We start from the raw sequence: 17,633 nt of genomic DNA, 5'->3' as shown, positions 1-17,633 counted from the left end.
ACTTTCTTGACATTTTGGATCAACTTAATAAAAGTTTCATACAATTTTAAAACACTGACATTTGACATTTATCACACTGAATACTGCCTGGGTCATCAGGTTGAGACCTCGATATATTAGGTTATGCAGGAGGAATTTGCCTGTGAAAACGTACTGTTCCCGGTAATGGCTGCTTTGGCTGTATTTTGAGAATGCTCCTTCCTTCTCCTCAGAGTTTCTAAATGGATGCATTTTTGGCCCTGTAAGTTATGTCTGGTTTGAGACTTCCAAAGTAGTCACAAGGCACTCCCTTTAGCAATAACAGCCAATACATATTAATAGAGTAACGCTGCCAATTTCCTTTACAGTGGCCATAAATAATTGTACGGGTGTTTATGTGAATCTTGGTTTTTCCAGAAGGTAACAGTGGGCAAGGTCAAGTAAGGTCGCAGCAGACTGCTCAACGCTTAATGCAGTTTGGAAACTTGGATAACATGCAACCATTAATATGTATCATTACACAGTAAAAACAAAGATGGATACTTGTGAGTTCTGAGAGCAACCAAGCATACATTCAAAATAGATGTTGAGATTAGTGCTGGCCATGACAGGTTGTCATGGAAGTCAGTTTCAATCCCGATCAACCCACCAGCAGACTGTAACAATAGCACTAATCTGGGACTCAACCGGACCATGGATTAAAGACCCCATGTGAGGAAGGCTGAGCCCAACGCTGACCTGAACCCTGACCAGATAGCATGCTGCTTAAACTAAGCCCAAGTCCCCACAGTACCTGCATACAGAATATTGTTGTTCCCAGCTCTTTAGAGCATGAATATCAGCACAGGCAGGCATGACATCTGTGGTCTGCTTCGTTGTCTTCACAGCATGTGTCTCATCCTCTCTCATCCAAACAGGTTGCTTTTGCTAACAGAGACACAGACTTGTTTACATTGTCATAACATAGATGCTTTGTCATTGTAAGCTTTAGCTTTACAACCAGTTCCTCTGAAGAGAGACAGAAAAGTGAAGTGGAAAAACAAAGGGAAACAGAGATAAAGAAAAAATTTTTTTAAAAAAAGAAGAAACAACAAGTAACAAAAGAACATTTGAGGCATTCCCTGGATTTGCTTCAGTCCACAGAATTTATCAGCCTTAATCCCTTATAAACTCACTTTTTCCAGCAGGAAGCAAAACAACAAAACAAGAGCAGATTAATTAGAATTGGGAAAATCTGTGGTGGCAGGCTGTCGGGTTCCAGTCGTCAAAGCAATGTGAAAAGACCTAATGATGTACTCTTTGTTTAACACGGTAGAACAACAAACTTTGCCTGGTCCCAATGTGATCGCATGACTAAGCGCCTGAAATATGTCCCCCTATGCTCCTGGCTGGCACATTAACTGGCTAGCTTGCCTCCTTTTGGCTTAGCAGCTCAAGAGCTGTTGGAGCAGTAAGCAAGCTCCTCTGGCCACTGTATCACTCCAGATGGAAAAAAAAAAACCTCTTTACAACTTTCAATGACTTTCACTCATTGACGTAAGTTAAGAATGCTGTAAACTTATTGGACGCTGTGAATGAAAGATGCTGAGGAAGATAACTGACCGATTGTCTAGATTTCAAAGTCAAGGTTACTACAGCCCTGAGAGTGTAGAAGATTTTACTGTCAGGGGGCTACATGGTTCAGTGCATTTTGGTTTACAGTGGTCAAATTTATTGTGCATGTTTCCCTCATGTCATCACTCCTCCTTGCTTCTATACAACTGTGAAACCTGAAAGTTTCCATATTTCATCACCTCCCAGCAGCTGGTGGATTTGCCTACATGATCTATTGCAATATTTTGTCACCTTTCAAGAAGTAAATGATTTCGAAAGCCTTACATCATGTCTGCTGGTCTGCAAGCATGAAAGATCTGTATACTCAATGTCAAATGCAGTACACCAAATCTGATATCGATACTTGTAGCAAATTTCGTTGAGGAGTTCACATGGAGTTCAAAAGAAAAATTCTACTCCATGACTGACGTACTGCATATCTCACAGACATCAATGAGTGCCTGCTGCCGGGGCTGTGTAAGAACGCTGACTGTCTCAACACCAAAGGAAGCTACAGGTGCATGTGTAAACATGGCTACATGTTTGACGCTGCCCGGAGCCACTGTGTCTGTGAGCATCATCATTTTCTTTTAATCATAACACACCATTTAAAGCTACAACCACTTTCTCATGCATTGGATTGGATTATGATGGATGTATGGACTTCTCTCCTCAGCGGACAAGGCTGTGTCTGTCCGGAGGGCACTTTGCTACCGATCGTCGTCAGCGGGCACATGCTCTCTGCCACTCGCTCAGCACATCACCAAGCAGATCTGCTGCTGCAGCCGAGTGGGCAAGGCCTGGGGCCCCGAGTGTGATCGCTGTCCTTTGCCGGGATCAGGTACAGCTACCAAAAGTGTCTCTTCACTGCTGCTACTTGTGTCCCTAATTCACCTCTACTACTCATACACTGTTTTAATTCAAGACCTATCTTGTCATCCATCTGCAAACTTAACCTTCCATTTCTGGTTTTACTGTACTTACTGAAAAGCGATTTGCACGGTTAAATGCTTTTGCAGATTTTAAATGTAACATGCAATCTTATGCAATGGTAGTGAAAGCACAAGCAAAGGACAGTTACCACTCACAGTCACCATTCTGCTCCTTGCCAGGCTTGTAAAGCCGTTCAAAATAACTGAATGTGTTTGGAGTGGAAAAGGACCAAAAACATAACAGTTTTCATATTTTGGAGGCTACATAATAGTGGGAGTCAGTCTTGTGTTATCACTCCAGTCCTCAGAGAGAAACCCCACTAATAGACCGGCGAAGCTTCACAGCAGAAATAAATAGCTTGGCCAAGTGAAACATGGGAAGTAGTTGTCATCTTTTTTTTCATACCGATCTAATCTTCAAAGTCTCAGAGAGAAACAGACTGGTTTTATGGAGTGTCTGTACTGGCCTGTGATTCATGGGGATTGTCATAGATCAGATATCACATACACAGACCTCCATGGTGCTGCTCAGCCAGGACTGACACAGTACACAGACACACAGCCCCTGATTATTTCGGACGCTGGCTTTTGTATAGCCTGACAAGCTGTTAGAGCCATGTTCTGAACAGAGCAGCCAGGCCCATTACTTGTAACTTGGTAACAGGAGCCCGTTGACTTTCATTCCATATTTACTCCATTTCCTCTGATGTGGCTCCCGATCATATATAGCCCCATTTCCCTCCACTTTAAATTCATCATTCGGTAGCCTATCATATCCACGTTTCCTGCATTTACACAAGCATTTACAGCGACCACATATCTGTCACTACTCATATCTCTATTCCAGACTCTTTTGGCGTAGAGTTGCTGGTTTCAGGTCAGGTAGGGGACACAGTGCTTCTCACTTGTAATGGATTCACCATCGCTGAGGTTTGTTGGGCTCCGACACAAAGAGGTGCAGTCTCCCTCCTTTTATCTAGCCAGCCAATCCTCCATTAGCCTCTCACTCACACGCCTGTACACCAAAGAGTTCAAAGGTCAGTCAGTATTACATGATCCTTTACTTCCCCCACTGGCATGGCTGTGTGAGTGTGCAGATATTCCCCATTCTTTTCAAATCCCCTCGCTGGTAGCCTTCTGTGACAGCTGTCACTGGCCTGCCAGCTAGCTAGTTCTGGAGCAATGGCCGAAACCCGACCCCCTAATTCACAGCACACAGTAAAGCACAGCACGCTCAACATAACAGTATTACACGGGTAGCTTATGGTATTGGTATGAGCGTCAGACAGAAATATGAGCCACAATTACACTCTGGCAGTGTTTTATGATATGATGGTTTAGCAAGATACAGAGGTGATGTTTTTTGTATGGCTCATTGTTTGCTGTGTTGCCTACTCTGCAGACCATTTCAAGGAGATCTGCCCAGCTGGTCACGGATATACCTACTCCCGCTCTGATGTGCAGATTTCTCTCAGACAGCTGGAGGAAGTTGATCTGCAGAGCACAGGAGTGTCTTGGGAGGAGCAGAGCCCCACTTACCCTCAGCCTCCACTCTCCCAGCCCTCACAGCCCCTGCCTAGTGAGCCGCAACGCCCCAGCTACCCACAGACGCCACATGTACCCCAATACACTGAGTACCATGAGACACCACGAGCACCCCAGTACCCTCTGACTCCCCAGCAGCCTCTCCATCCCTCTCCCCCAGCCAGAGAGACACCGAAACAGCCGGAAGGTGAGAATTAAATGTTTGGCACATTAAATCTCTGCCAAGTTGACTTTAAGGTTGGTAAATGTTTATTCTGAATGGTGAAGAGATAAAGGGTTGTTATTGCTGCTGCTGAATGTTTCGTACATATTATGCACTTAGGCCGTCGAGTTATCCAAACATGGTAACCAGTTGCATATTTTTACCACAACCAATGGCATAAACAATGCAGGGCAGTTGAGTGATTCACAATAAGATTTTTTTTCCTACAGGATGCAAATGGATTAGCTTTTTTTTTTTGCACGAATCCAAACATCAACAGGATGTTTTGATCTTCATAAATAAATGATCCAACATCGAATATATTCGCTGTAGTAGTACTCATGTCCCCCATCCATCAAAGAGAAACCCTTCTGAACATCACAGCAGTGCACACCAGTAATCCACACTGGCCATTCATCTAAATCCTTAGGATTTTCAGTCAATGTATCTTCCTGATTTAATGCTTGTGAGATACTTTATTGGCAAAGCTGCGCCAGCCTGATTTATATGAGGAGACAATTCTGTAAATATTTAGGGATTTTTGTCTTCATTATCAGATATATCTATTTCCTTGCCTCTTTGCATTTTTCCCTGGCCAGTAGTCTGCACTTCTGATACATCTTTCTCTGTCCGACTTAGAGGATAAATGTGCCGTAAGCTTTGTTTTATTAGAAATAAAGACTTCCAAAGCTGCAGGACAAGTGCCTGAGGAGAACATGGGCTGTTGTGCATGCTGTGTGTCGTCAGTATTGGTACTCTTAACTTTTGCTACTGATAAACTTTTCCTCTTCTTTTTGTCTCATGGCAGATGTGGAAATTCTGATCCCGGTAAGTTCTCCCTCCCTGTCAACCTCTTGGCACATACTTTTGAAATGTTTATCTTAGAAGGATATGCTCTAGCTATCTCAGCTGGAGGGTTTGTTATGATTATATAACTTATTCAGACCACATTTTGGTACATACGCACACCTAATTAGCTCTGACTATGACGACAAAAGCAGACATACTGTATGAAAATGAATATGATGATGAAACGTAACCAAAATCTCTGACATGAAATATTTGCTTGTTTTCTAGCCAGCTGTTGTGACTGACTCACCACTGAAATATCCAGGTACTTTTCTGGTACTTTTCTCTTGGCTCTAGCCACACAGATCATACAACACTACTTGTTCACCCTCAACAAGTGCCTCAACAGGCACGAGGCCTGTTGCAGTTTGATTTAGCATCTCCAAGCTTGAGGACCAACAGTGGTTTTCTATAAATTGCTCACTCCTGCGCAGCAGTGGCAGTCTCAGTTCTCGACTGTTCTGCCCTCACGCCAGCGAAAACATTGACATTGAAGTCTGAAGCTTGACTACATTCAATGACTTGATTTATTTTAGTCATTGTACTGTTTTTAGCCTGGAGAAAAGAGTAGATCATTTTTATATAGTAGTCCGGTGAGTGACAGCTGAGGTGGTAGTGGTTGGGAAAACAAGCAGTGTCTTGTTTAGGCTGTTGAGAATGAGAATTTACTATGTGTCACAGTGTTAGTGGTTCACTGTGTTCGCACTCACGCAGTCTTGATTCTTCTTCACAGAGACTTCTCCAGACTCCTCCATCACCAACCTGAGGCCAGGTTTAAAGGAAACCCACACAGACTCAACCATAGGTAAAACATACATTAACATACATGTATTAAACACTGGGGCCCTCATGAAACAGTGGATATGTATCTAAAATTGCCGGTGCCTAATTGACAGGTGGCTATGGTGCTGTAAGACGACCAAGAGCAGCATAGAGTCGACTTTTCATATTTTATGCTCTCAGTCAACTGCTGGCAGACAGCAGCACATCTCATGAGACATTTTTTAAGGCTTACCCAGATTTGAGCCGGGGAGAACTTGTATTATGCTTTTATTTGACCCCTTTTCTCAGAGCCAACTTGGCTTGAAGATGCCGTGCTGCACAGAGGGTGAGAGGGCGAGAAACCAAGAATGAGTGTGCCTCTTGGAAGGGGAAGCTATCCTGAGCAGATGTGGGCCAGATTCGTGAAAAATGGAGACAGGGTTAAAGTGCGTTTGGGTGACAGAGAGAGTGAGATAGAAGAAATCAAGAAAGAGAGGACAACTAACAATAATCCTATAGAGAAAGTCTTACTGTAATGAGGTCTTTCCTCCTCATGCAGCCACAGGGGCCCAGTTCAGTGTCTCTGTTTTACCACAGCCCATTTGGACAGAAAAAGACAAGAACAACACTAATGTCAGGCTCTACTGTGCATGACTTGTTTCTCGCCAACCCCTTCGTTGGAGCTCCATACCACCTGTTAGAACACTAGAGTGCTGTAAAACCTGTCCTCTCATCCAAGACCCCACCTATAAAACAGCAAGACAGGCTCACATGGAAAACAACATGTGCTGGTGGAATGCAGTTCTTTTTATTTTTTACAGTGTCTGTAATGTTATGTAACCCTAGGTCAAGGTTTCTAGGGATTCTGTGTAATGACTGTGCACATCTCTGTGGCTTTTCCTAGGTACTGACAAGTGTGCCACCATCCCCACCATATGTGGCCGTGGGAAGTGTATTCCTGTGCAGACCGGCTACACCTGCCACTGTGAGCCAGGATTCAAGCTCAGTGCACTGCAGACTAACTGCATTGGTAAGCAACGATGGGAGAAAGAGAGAGATGGAGTAAGACAGGGGTAATGGTGGGACACTCAGACGGAGGGGGGGGGCGCACACAAACACACACACGCTGACACCCGAAGCCCCAGCGGCTCTGTCTGTCATCATCTCTGTGCAAGCAAGTCGTCAACACCAAACATTACACGGCACAGAAGCCTTGAGAAATGAAGCGAGCCAAAATGAAAGGGATCCGTTTGTTTATGTTGACCTGTTCCGTGATGCCTGACAACAGCGCACAGGCCATCCAAGGAGCTGCCACGGTGCTGTGATCCCTTACCTCACAGTGAAGGCCTTGGCCGCAGCCTCCACTCTGCCTCGGCTGGGCTCAGGCCCATCAGGAATGCCTGCGCAGCAGAGGAGCTACAAAGTCATGGCTTGCAAAGTGAACAGTCTCTGCTGGTGAAAAGGAACTGCAATGTAAATGTTGTATTCAACGTTTCTCATCTGTCTCCCATTGCAGATGTGAACGAGTGTGACGAGGACCCATGTGAAGGGAAGAGCCACTGCATTAACAACTATGGCTCCTACACCTGTCAGTGCCACAGCGGCTACAGCCAGGTGATCACCCAGAACAGGAAGTTCTGTCAAGGTGAGACACCAGGAGACATAATGTTTCCAATGGATGGAAGCCACCACAGGCTCTTGTCTGTCAGCGCTGTTCATTTAAAAAACATCCTGTCCTAATTAATGCTGTGGAGCACAATAGTCACTTTCTTTTCTGTTCTCCTTGGTTTTCATACAAACTGGCAGACATTAATGAGTGCAGCATGCCCAACAAGTGCCAAAATGGCAAATGCGTCAACACAGAAGGATCTTACACCTGTGAATGCAACAGTGGCTACATCAAGTCATGGAGAGGCCTGTGTGAAGGTGACATGCATGCACAAGCGCCTACACACACATAATCAAGTTCACATAACAGCACAATCCTTGCCAGATTTGCTTGCTGCCATGAGTTAATGTGTAGCCGGGTAACGAAACACATGTATTTTCCTCTAGTCAAAGCCAGGAAGAAAGCTATGCTTAATTCCTGACAGAGGGATTGTGTGTTTGTATATATCAGCATTTGTGACCTGACAACCTCTCTCTTCCATGGATGTGCACATTGTTTTAGTAAGATCTAATTCAAATGATTATTTTCATGTCCCACCTTCTCCCTGAGCAGATGTAGATGAGTGCAGTGATCCCAGCTCCTGTCCCAGCGGTGTCTGTGTCAACACTCTCGGCTCCTTCCAGTGCCAGAGTTGCGGCCCAGGGTTCAGGCCTGTCGATGAAAGATGCGTGGGTAAGGCAACCCCACACCCCATCACAGCAGCAGCAACACTACCTAAACTCCTGAGGGTGTTTCCGACCGCTGCATGGGAATAAGCTAGGTTTCCCTCTTATGCTGTAAAAGCTTCCTGTATTAGGTAACATTTACGTAGGCAAAGCTGCTGCTGCCGGTTGGCACCACCAAAAATACCCAAAGCGGCATGGCAACAAGCCATGCCGTTAATGACGTGCTGACAGCTTATGATGCAGTACAGTTCACCGAATAGCACAAGCTGAAGCTATTTTATTGAATTGCGGCTTTTTGCTCAAAGGGACACTCAGACTGATGATGTGCATGAAAATTATATAAAATAAATCGTATTTTTATGCTTCAAAAGACTTATATTGGATGTTTTATGCCCAGTGTGGACCACTAGTGGGCCCGCATGACAGCCCAAAACCACAGTGATGATGGCTATATTGCGTGGGCCCAGCACAACCCTCCGCCCTCTCTCTCCATTCAGTGTTTCCATATATGATATATCAGCTCCTCCGCCCAGCAGCCTCCACATATCCCCAATATTGTTTAAACACATTCACCGTGTTATTGCAGATCTTTTGATATCACTGGCCCCTGTAAAAAGATTGTTTATAATACTTCAATTTGGGAGAGTCCAAATATTTTCTCTTGGCCACAGCCTTGAACAAACAGCATATTATTGTTGGAGAGCTGTGGCCACTGTACTGTTGGGCCGAGCAGAGGCCAGCAAGACTTCATTACCACCACTGGGCTAGGTGAGAGGACCAAGCAGTCACATGAGATGTTTGAGAAGGTCAGAGGGAATATTCCTACTGTGAAGAGGTCCACTGTAGTCCGCTGTAAAACTCTTACTGCGGATTATTAGATTTGAATTCACAAGTGGCACAACAAACTACATTTGTTGTGTTTAAGCTAACACGCTAGCAGCTCCCAACCTGAAAATGGCCATGTTACATAACAGGCTGACTGGTGTTACTTACCACATCCCCTCTCTATGACCTCGCACCCCTCTAATTTGTTTAGAAACCGAAGCTCCTGAAGTGAGTATTCCAGAAATGTGAAAAGCTGGAGGACTGAATGAGGATGGAAATTCTGGAAATTAAGTTTAGTAGTGATATGTTCTGTTCTTTATCATTTATTTTTCAGTGAGTCTGACAACTGATGCCCTCGTTTTAAGTCTCATGATGTCTCTTCCACCAAAGACTTCAGCTACTTTCTGTTTTTGAATCCACTAATATTCATTCTGTGCAAATCTGTGGTATATAAATAGTAGCTGAGAGGATAACATTAGACGACAGTCCTACAGTATACATCTGGAGCTGTGGGAGTCGCATTAAACGGGCAACATGAGAGCTGGGTTTCCAGTATTTGATTCAGTCAATTGACGGTAGCACAGTGGTTTGGGCCCAATTGGCCGAATCATGGATAAGCCTAATTGCTAGCGTGATAGAGAAAACAGCTCCATTCCCTTGTCAGGGCTTATCGCGGAGGCCTGAGAGATGCCGGATGATTGCAGAAACAAAGCAACGGGCCACACTGACAGACGTCTGGCAGTGCCCACGGCTAGGCAAACAAAACCCAGTCTGTGACTCTCTCGCAGTGTTTTCACTCTGTCGGCTCCCTGTTTCGGCATCTCTATCACCACTCAGTAGCGTCCTCTCTCCAGCTCCTTTGCAGACAAATACTTTTTCTTCCTCTACCCATTCCCTCTTTTGATGTCTCTGACTCTTACAACTCACATAATCAGACTTCACTTGAGACTGTCTCTCACCTAACCTGAATAACTGCCATTGTTAACACTTGATAAATTTCACTATAAAACATACCATATATCTGCATGAGGTTTTCCACAAATATAATTCCTGGGTAAACTGCTCTGACTCATGAAGTGGAAAAGACAGCTACTGCAAATAGTAAAAGGCCTTCATGAATGAGGTTTGGGTCTGTGCACTGATGTAATTCAATGACTGCTGTTTTGCAGTCATTTAGTACACTAATTATGCTGTAATCGTTTCCCCTTTACTGATGTACTATGCTGACACGACCCTTACTTTGTATACATGCCTTTATTCTCTATTTTATTGCTGTTTCCTGCTGCAATGGCCAAATTATCTCATGTTAAAGGGTCAGTACACCCAAATTACAAAAATAACAAATTTTCTTGCTTACCTATGGTGGTATCTAGCCATATGCAGACAGTTCTGGTTTTATGTGCCTTCGCCCCTGTATAATGGAGAGAAATTGCTTGTGGCTTTTACAGTATTAAATAATTTTATTTAGAAATGTCACCAGCATTTTCAGCATTTTCTTTTGCTTTGTAAACTATAGAAATAGTCCCCAATAAAACTGCAAACAGTGATTTCTCAAGATTATCCAAAGTAACTGGGACATACTGGGAAAGATTTGTTGCAAACGAATGCTTTAAATCTCTTTCTTTTATTTCTGTGAGCGCCACAACTGACTTGTTTTTTACTTTCATTGTACTGAGGTATTGACAAAAATCTTAATGATGGATATCTCAGGAAAAAAGATACAATGTCTGAACACCATTTAAAAGCAGAGTAAATTAGACTTTTATTTTAGGGGAACTGACCTTTTAATCACACTAACTGAACTAAAATCTCCTTCTCATTTATGCGTTATCCTGTCCTGTTCTCAGATGTAAACGAGTGCTTGAACCAAACAGTGTGCGGTCGTGGTAGGTGTGTCAACACTGAGGGCTCCTATACGTGCAACTGTTTCCAGGGATATAAACTCTCACCAGACAACGTTTGCCAAGGTAACTGTCAGTCAGGAGGTCAGTCTGACATTATTAACATCCCATATCAAAGCAACAGCTCTGTGAACAGTTCTCCACACTGCTTCCACAGTAGCCTCGCGGCACCATTGAAGGTTTATAAAAAGGCTACAAAGAGTTAGCGGTTGTCTTTATTTTCTGAGGCCCCCTTTTCTCTCTCTGTATCTCCAGATGTGGATGAGTGTGTGCTCCCTGAAGTCTGTCTCCACGGCCGCTGTGTCAATCTGGACGGCACCCACAAATGCACCTGTAACCATGGTTACCAAGTCACCTCAGACAGCAAAGCCTGTGAAGGTCTGCAAAGGATTATCTAGAACTGTTGGGTGTAACTCATCACTGCAAACTTCTCAGCTCGTGGACCTCTCTCGACATCAGAATAATGTCTGCAAATTATTTCTTTTTGTTAGATGTCGACGAGTGTGCAACTGGTTATGTGTGCCCTGCGGGAATTTGCATCAACACAGCAGGTTCCTACACTTGCCAGAACTGTAGGCCTGGGTTTGGACCATCTGCTGATGGACTGAGATGTGAAGGTGTGAAATCGGCTGTCTCGTGATTTACGCTAAACTGTATTTTTTTTTGACAAACACTGGTAGATATATAATGAATGGTATTTTTGTTTCCAGATGTGGATGAGTGTGCCCAGGGTGACTTGTGTCTTGGCGGGGTGTGTGCCAACACGGAGGGATCCTACACCTGTACCAGATGCAAGGCTGGCTACAGAGTGTCTCAAGACCGGCAGAGGTGTGAAGGTAAATTCAATCTCCAGCTGTGCTCTTCATTCAGTAAAAAACATTACTGTTATGACTGTAAAAGACTTACTCAACACATCTGGGCAGTTTGTCATCTCACATATATTATTCAGTCTGTATTGTGATGTCAGTGCATGTCTGCGCTTGTGTTTCTCCCAGATATTGATGAGTGCCAGTCCCTGTCGACCTGTGCCAACGGGATCTGTCTAAACTCGGAAGGCTCTTACACCTGTGAGAACTGCCCTACAGGTTACAGAGTATCATATGACGGGGAGCTCTGTGAAGGTTAGTTTGTTCAACACATATGTATATTGAATTCAGCCTGAAAGATCTAACGGCGGTGGGGTTACTTGTTCTTGCATTTCATCCTGAATTTAGGGGGTTTTTGTAGAGACAACCCCATACTGCAGTGAAATCTAACAGTTTGTGTTATTTCACGGCAGATATTGATGAATGTGCGCTGCCTACTACATGCCCCCAAGGAACATGTACAAACACAGAGGGTTCCTTCGCATGTATCATCTGTCAACCTGGCTTCAAAGTCTCTGAGGATGGGCAGCGGTGTGATGGTGAGGCTTTTGGCTGTGTTCCTGCAGGAATGTGCTTGTGTTTGTATACTGCAGCACAGGTGTGTGTAGCTCTTATTCAGACATGCCAGACTTTGCCTTAATACCCAACAAAGTTGCGGTTGAGGGTGAATGTGCCAGCTCTGTTGAACATGTTTCCCAGCATGTTCAGGTTGTATGTAAACAGCATCAGGTGCGACAGCTTTGACCTCACAAAGCCCCATCATTAGAGCTCAAAATCCCAAAATACTCCTTCTAGACATCACATCATAGCTGGATCCTGGACCCCGCCGCCTCTGGCACCACTCATCTGATCCTTGCTCAACACAGTGAAACATCAGCCCTCAAATAGAACGAAATGATGTCAGGCAAATGCCGTGCAGATAGCTCAACTAAAAAGATAGAGGTGCCGACACTTGTAATTCCTAGCTCCAATGATTACCGATTGAACTGATTACAGCTGGCAGGATTTATTTATTTGAAGCCAGAGATGGTAATCTGTGCTATGATGTGTCCATGTTTTTGTGTCCAGATGTGGATGAGTGCTCGGTGGCTAACGTGTGCCCAGGCGAGCAGTGCTTGAACACTCCAGGATCCTACACCTGCAGAAGCTGTGAATCTGGCCTTCAACTGTCAGAGGATGGTTACGGCTGTGAGGGTAAAGCTTCCTCTGTATTTACCTACTTGCTCAGAACAGTTTGAGCTGTCACTGTGGCAAACACTGGACCAAACTTACAGTAGACCACAGTAGAAAGGAATGTATTAGGCCCAGAACATGATTACAGAAAATCTTTACAGTGCTCAGTAATTTGTCATGACATGATTTATGAGATCAATGCAGTAAAACGGCTGCTTTGACGAATCCAGGGAGGTTAGATCTGTCATGACTTCATGGGAAGCAGAAAAGGAATGATTATTTAAATGGATTCAAACATGGCCTCAGTTAGTCATATATACTGCGGTGTGTTTTCGAATGGAAGTGTGGACGTAGCCCAAGAGGAAGATCCCCCTCTGATATGTTTCTTTGTGCTTGGAAAAAGTTTCACAAAACAAGCCAGAGTCCAAGTCGACCTCTGATAGGATTTTAATGGATGCCTCTGATGCCATGGAAAATATTAAGGGCTTAATTTGAAATGAAGTCAACCACTCCCCGGCCTTCCACGTACTGCAGCAAGCTTGCCCTGTTGAACTTGCTCCGTGCACCCAAAGGCAAAACGGAGCCGTCTCAATCACTTAACAATGGCCCACTCTATTTTCTCCATAAGAAATACAATCTGTACCGGCTCGAGGAATTTCCAATGATCACATAACAGCGAGCCAGTGACTGTTTGTAGATACAGTAATTATACGCCACCTGTAAAAGCTTGCTGTTTTGGATTCGATGACCCTCTTGCATACTTATCTTTCCACCCTTTTTAATAAAACACTGTCAGTGCGATCTAATAAAGAGGGCTTTGCTTACTGTATGTTAGGCTGAGTCACACTCTGCCATTAATAGTTTTTAACAGATAAGACAGGGAACAATCAGAAAGTAGACTCTTTTAGAAGTCCCTTTGCTAAAGATGATAATCTATAGCTACATTTTCTTCTTTTTCTTCTTCCTCTTAGACATTGACGAGTGCCAGACCCCAGGTGTGTGCCCCACGGGTGTTTGCACCAACACAGAGGGCTCCTTCTCCTGCACAGCCTGTGACCCAGGCTTCACAGTGGCACCCAGCAGGCTGTCATGTGAAGGTACAGTACAGTGGGTGGTTCACCGTGGTCACTGAAATTCATGATTTCTGTGTAATCATTTTCACAGTCATACGTTCCAGCTCAGAATGACCTACTGCAATAAGAACAAGTCATTACTTGCTGGTGTAGATGATGCATGACTTTTCTGACATGCTCACTGTGGTCTGGAAGCGTTTCATATAAATGACAAAACTTTGAAATTTGAAGTGAGACCCAGTGATTTACAGCTGGTGTGAATGTGTCATACCGATGACGTGTGTGTGTGTTGTGTCAATGCAGATGTGAATGAATGTGAGGACGACAGCCTGTGTCTGGGAGGCCAGTGCATCAATAACATCGGTTCCTATAGCTGCTCCTGCCCCACTGGTCTGGAGCTGGTGGATGGGACGTCCTGCAGAGGTATATACACACACTCATAAAGTCTGGGTCATCTGTCACATAAAGTATACCATTAGTGGTCAACCATTTCTCGTGGCTTACCTCATGTTGGCATCTTGACGCAGCTGTGTGTGTATATTTGTGCTTGCGTGTGACAGATATCAATGAGTGTTTAACCATCGTGGGGATCTGTGGAGAAGGAGACTGTCTAAACACCGATGGCTCCTACACGTGCATTTGTCCCGACGGATATACCACCATTGAAGGATGGACTGGCTGTCGAGGTACGGTAACACGCTGCAGCAAGAGCAGTAATAGCAATGGGAAATTATTTTATGATGCCTGTGTAATTGGGTGAGGCAGAGTCAAAATTGGAGAAAGTTGGTAATGTCATAATGGTTTTAGCCCATGTTGCTCAAGTCATTTTACAGTAACCTCGTTTACTTGAACAGATTTCCTCATTCAGTGCAGGCAGGCTGACAGGAGTATCCTCACTATTGTGCCATGGGTGCTGAGGCCAGGACTGGGACCCCTGGCATAGATGCTCAGGCCAGCCTTTCTGTGTAATGGTCCATGGCCTCGTCAACTGTCTCAGCTCACACTCTCTCCGCATCAGTTTGATGTTATTCCAGCCGCACCCAGTGACCCGCAGGTCATAGCGATGGGAAAAGAAATGTAGTCTGATCATCATTTAGGGAAGGCTTTTCTTTTCAAGAAACTGGAGCATTTGCTGTCAAAATACATGAAATAACTTTGGCTTGGATGTCAGAATTGGATCAGTGTTATTTCTGGTGTGTCTTGCAAGTACAGTGAGAGGTGAAGTTAAGAAAACAGCATCATGTCTGGCAGTGAAATATCCCGTCCTGATGTATAGCAGGTAGATTTGGATCTCTGGGTCCAGGCCCCTGCGAAACGCGGGCATGGTTCTTTAATAATGGGCAAGTTTGACTCACAGTCGAGGACTAGGGTCAGTCCTTGAACAGGGACAACATTCTTCCTGGGGGCTTCATCCTTAGAGCTGCTTAGATGTCGTCCACAGACTCTGAGCAAACTGCCCAGCCTGCATCAGGTACTTTGGCTGCCCGCCACAACTAATACTGGGCTCTAATTATCCTATAAATCAGCAGTTGTCGTATATTTTCTCGCAGCCTGCCATTGTGTGTACAGTGCTGACACAATGAAAGCCAGACCCCTCTTACATGAGCCTGCAGGGGGAGGTGAAGGGAGGATGAGGGTATGTGAGTTTATGGGAATGAAAGATGGGTTTAGTCAGGTGAGGCCAAAATGATGCTTGGCCTTGACCAGACCTGTCTTTCAGCAACAGCATACGTAATAAGGAACTGACAGCAGACTAAAACACATCTAAATTTAATCCAAATCAACAGGTTGTGCCATATCCTCGCTGTGCCTTTCAATACAGGCTTTGAAGTCCCTGAATTAACTCCAAAACTATCAAGTCACAGCATATTTATGTGTTTACTTATAGTCTGGGGCATTGTTTTATTTCTCCCAATCCTTGCAAATGAATGTTTGTCTTGTCGTCTTTGAAAGATTCAAATGATTATCAAAGGTTGGAAAGGGAAGACAGGCTTTTCCCCAGTGATGACTTTCCACTTCTTTCTTGCCTTTCCCCCACCTTTTACCCCAGGTCCAAGTACCTTACAAGTTATGTTGTAATGCTGCAATTATCCACCAATCCACAGCTAATCAAGCATGTTGCATTCATTATTCATTTTTACGAGTCAGGGGGAAATGTTCTCTGCCTGAAAAGCTGAGGTGGATATTTTTTTCCTCCTTTGTTTCCTGTTTGCCAGTATACTGTTAAGTGCTCCAAATGGCCAATGCATCTTGTGCTCAGACAGGTGCTTGATTACACATTCTTTTTGTGATACTTATGAAAGGAGTGGCGTTCCCTGTGGACATAATGAAGACAGAGGATATATGGGGATATTTAGTGATAATCAGTATGTAAGAAATCTTGATCCACCCTTTGTCCAATTATCTCTCTAAATTTCTCTGACTTTCTTTTCCTCTTCTCTCTGCCTTAGACGTGGATGAATGCAGTAAAGACAACGTGTGCATCCGGGGCCAGTGTCTAAACACTGATGGCTCTTTCTTGTGCTTGTGTGAAGCTGGTTTCAAGTTCAATGCTGACACAGCTGACTGTGAAGGTAAGACAGGTTAAATCTCTCTTGTGATGTTCTGTTGTGTATGTTACTCTCTTAGTAAACCAACATGTCAGCATGAGCTGTTTGATTGTCATGCTACATTTAGGCTTAAGCGTACTTGGTATAGCACAGTTGGCTATGATTGATTATCTATAGCCAGTGGGGCCTGGGCTCCAGTGAAAGTGTCCAAGCCTGGCTTAGAGGCTTTCCTCCATGGTCTCAGGACTGAGGGGTGCCTGGATTACATGGCTGGAGCCCTGAACTCCCTCTCCCCTGAGGAAAGTATGAATGATCCCATTGTGAGCAGGAGGTGTTTCTCCCTCTGGAACGTCTCCCTTCAGCTCCTTCACAAGTTCTTTGGTTGCTGTGATAATATTGTTCTTGGCCATTCCTGTTGCCTGCTGCGTTTACTGAGGACAGCTACACCACAGGCCTCCTGGCCGACTCCTGCTGCGCGGCCATTACACTGGAAGCAGAGGAGCAGTGGAGGGAATATGAGTGTGTGTGTGGGGGTGAATGTGTCCGTGTTAGTGTCTGATTGCACATGTGGTTACATTTGTGCCTCTGTTTGTCAGTTACAAACCAACATCTGTCTCTCTCTCTCTCTCTCTCACTGTGCAGACCAGAATGAATGCAAGGAGTTTGGAAGCTCAGTGTGTGGTACCTGGCGCTGCGAGAACACCATCGGTTCATATCGGTGCTTCATGGGCTGCCAGCCTGGCCTCGAGGGAGAGGACACCACAGACTGCGGTGAGTGGTCAAACCATGTATACTTAAAAGACTAGCACACACAATTATGTTAAGAAAAAACAGGCAGATTTTGAGGCTAACTGTCTGTAGGCTGAAAAGACATATGCATTGTGTGGGCCGACCTATTTTTGTACCATACATATACGCTAATTCAATTCATTTAACATTCAGGCTGTAGTTAAAGATAGAGAGTGGAGCGTAGCCTCAGATCAACTCAGCACTCTACATACTTTTCGGGACTCTCCCTCGGTGCAGATAATGATATCTGTTTGGTATGCA

The 17,633-nt window shown here is 44.5% G+C and overlaps 1 protein-coding gene across 1 annotated transcript in view; it reads left to right on the top strand.

The window, feature by feature from the left end:
* LOC139211510 (latent-transforming growth factor beta-binding protein 2-like) overlaps nt 1–17,633 on the top strand; it is an 80,782-nt gene that overhangs the window by 47,801 nt on the left and 15,348 nt on the right. Inside the window, exons 10-31 of the mRNA XM_070841708.1 lie at nt 2,020–2,142; nt 2,249–2,413; nt 3,907–4,236; nt 5,060–5,079; nt 5,329–5,365; nt 5,834–5,905; nt 6,767–6,892; nt 7,379–7,507; nt 7,669–7,788; nt 8,084–8,203; nt 10,869–10,988; nt 11,178–11,300; nt 11,414–11,539; nt 11,633–11,758; nt 11,918–12,043; nt 12,202–12,327; nt 12,857–12,982; nt 13,933–14,058; nt 14,338–14,457; nt 14,595–14,720; nt 16,485–16,607; nt 17,226–17,354. Coding sequence (XP_070697809.1) covers nt 2,020–2,142; nt 2,249–2,413; nt 3,907–4,236; nt 5,060–5,079; nt 5,329–5,365; nt 5,834–5,905; nt 6,767–6,892; nt 7,379–7,507; nt 7,669–7,788; nt 8,084–8,203; nt 10,869–10,988; nt 11,178–11,300; nt 11,414–11,539; nt 11,633–11,758; nt 11,918–12,043; nt 12,202–12,327; nt 12,857–12,982; nt 13,933–14,058; nt 14,338–14,457; nt 14,595–14,720; nt 16,485–16,607; nt 17,226–17,354 — 2,739 coding nt within the window. The remainder of the gene's footprint in view (nt 1–2,019; nt 2,143–2,248; nt 2,414–3,906; nt 4,237–5,059; nt 5,080–5,328; nt 5,366–5,833; nt 5,906–6,766; nt 6,893–7,378; nt 7,508–7,668; nt 7,789–8,083; nt 8,204–10,868; nt 10,989–11,177; nt 11,301–11,413; nt 11,540–11,632; nt 11,759–11,917; nt 12,044–12,201; nt 12,328–12,856; nt 12,983–13,932; nt 14,059–14,337; nt 14,458–14,594; nt 14,721–16,484; nt 16,608–17,225; nt 17,355–17,633) is intronic.

This window comes from Pempheris klunzingeri, chromosome 13 (genome assembly GCF_042242105.1).
Source record: "Pempheris klunzingeri isolate RE-2024b chromosome 13, fPemKlu1.hap1, whole genome shotgun sequence".
In the NCBI taxonomy this organism is placed as follows: domain Eukaryota; kingdom Metazoa; phylum Chordata; class Actinopteri; order Acropomatiformes; family Pempheridae; genus Pempheris; species Pempheris klunzingeri.
Note: the sequence above shows the minus strand (reverse complement) of the source record. Positions and strands in the feature narration are given on the sequence as shown.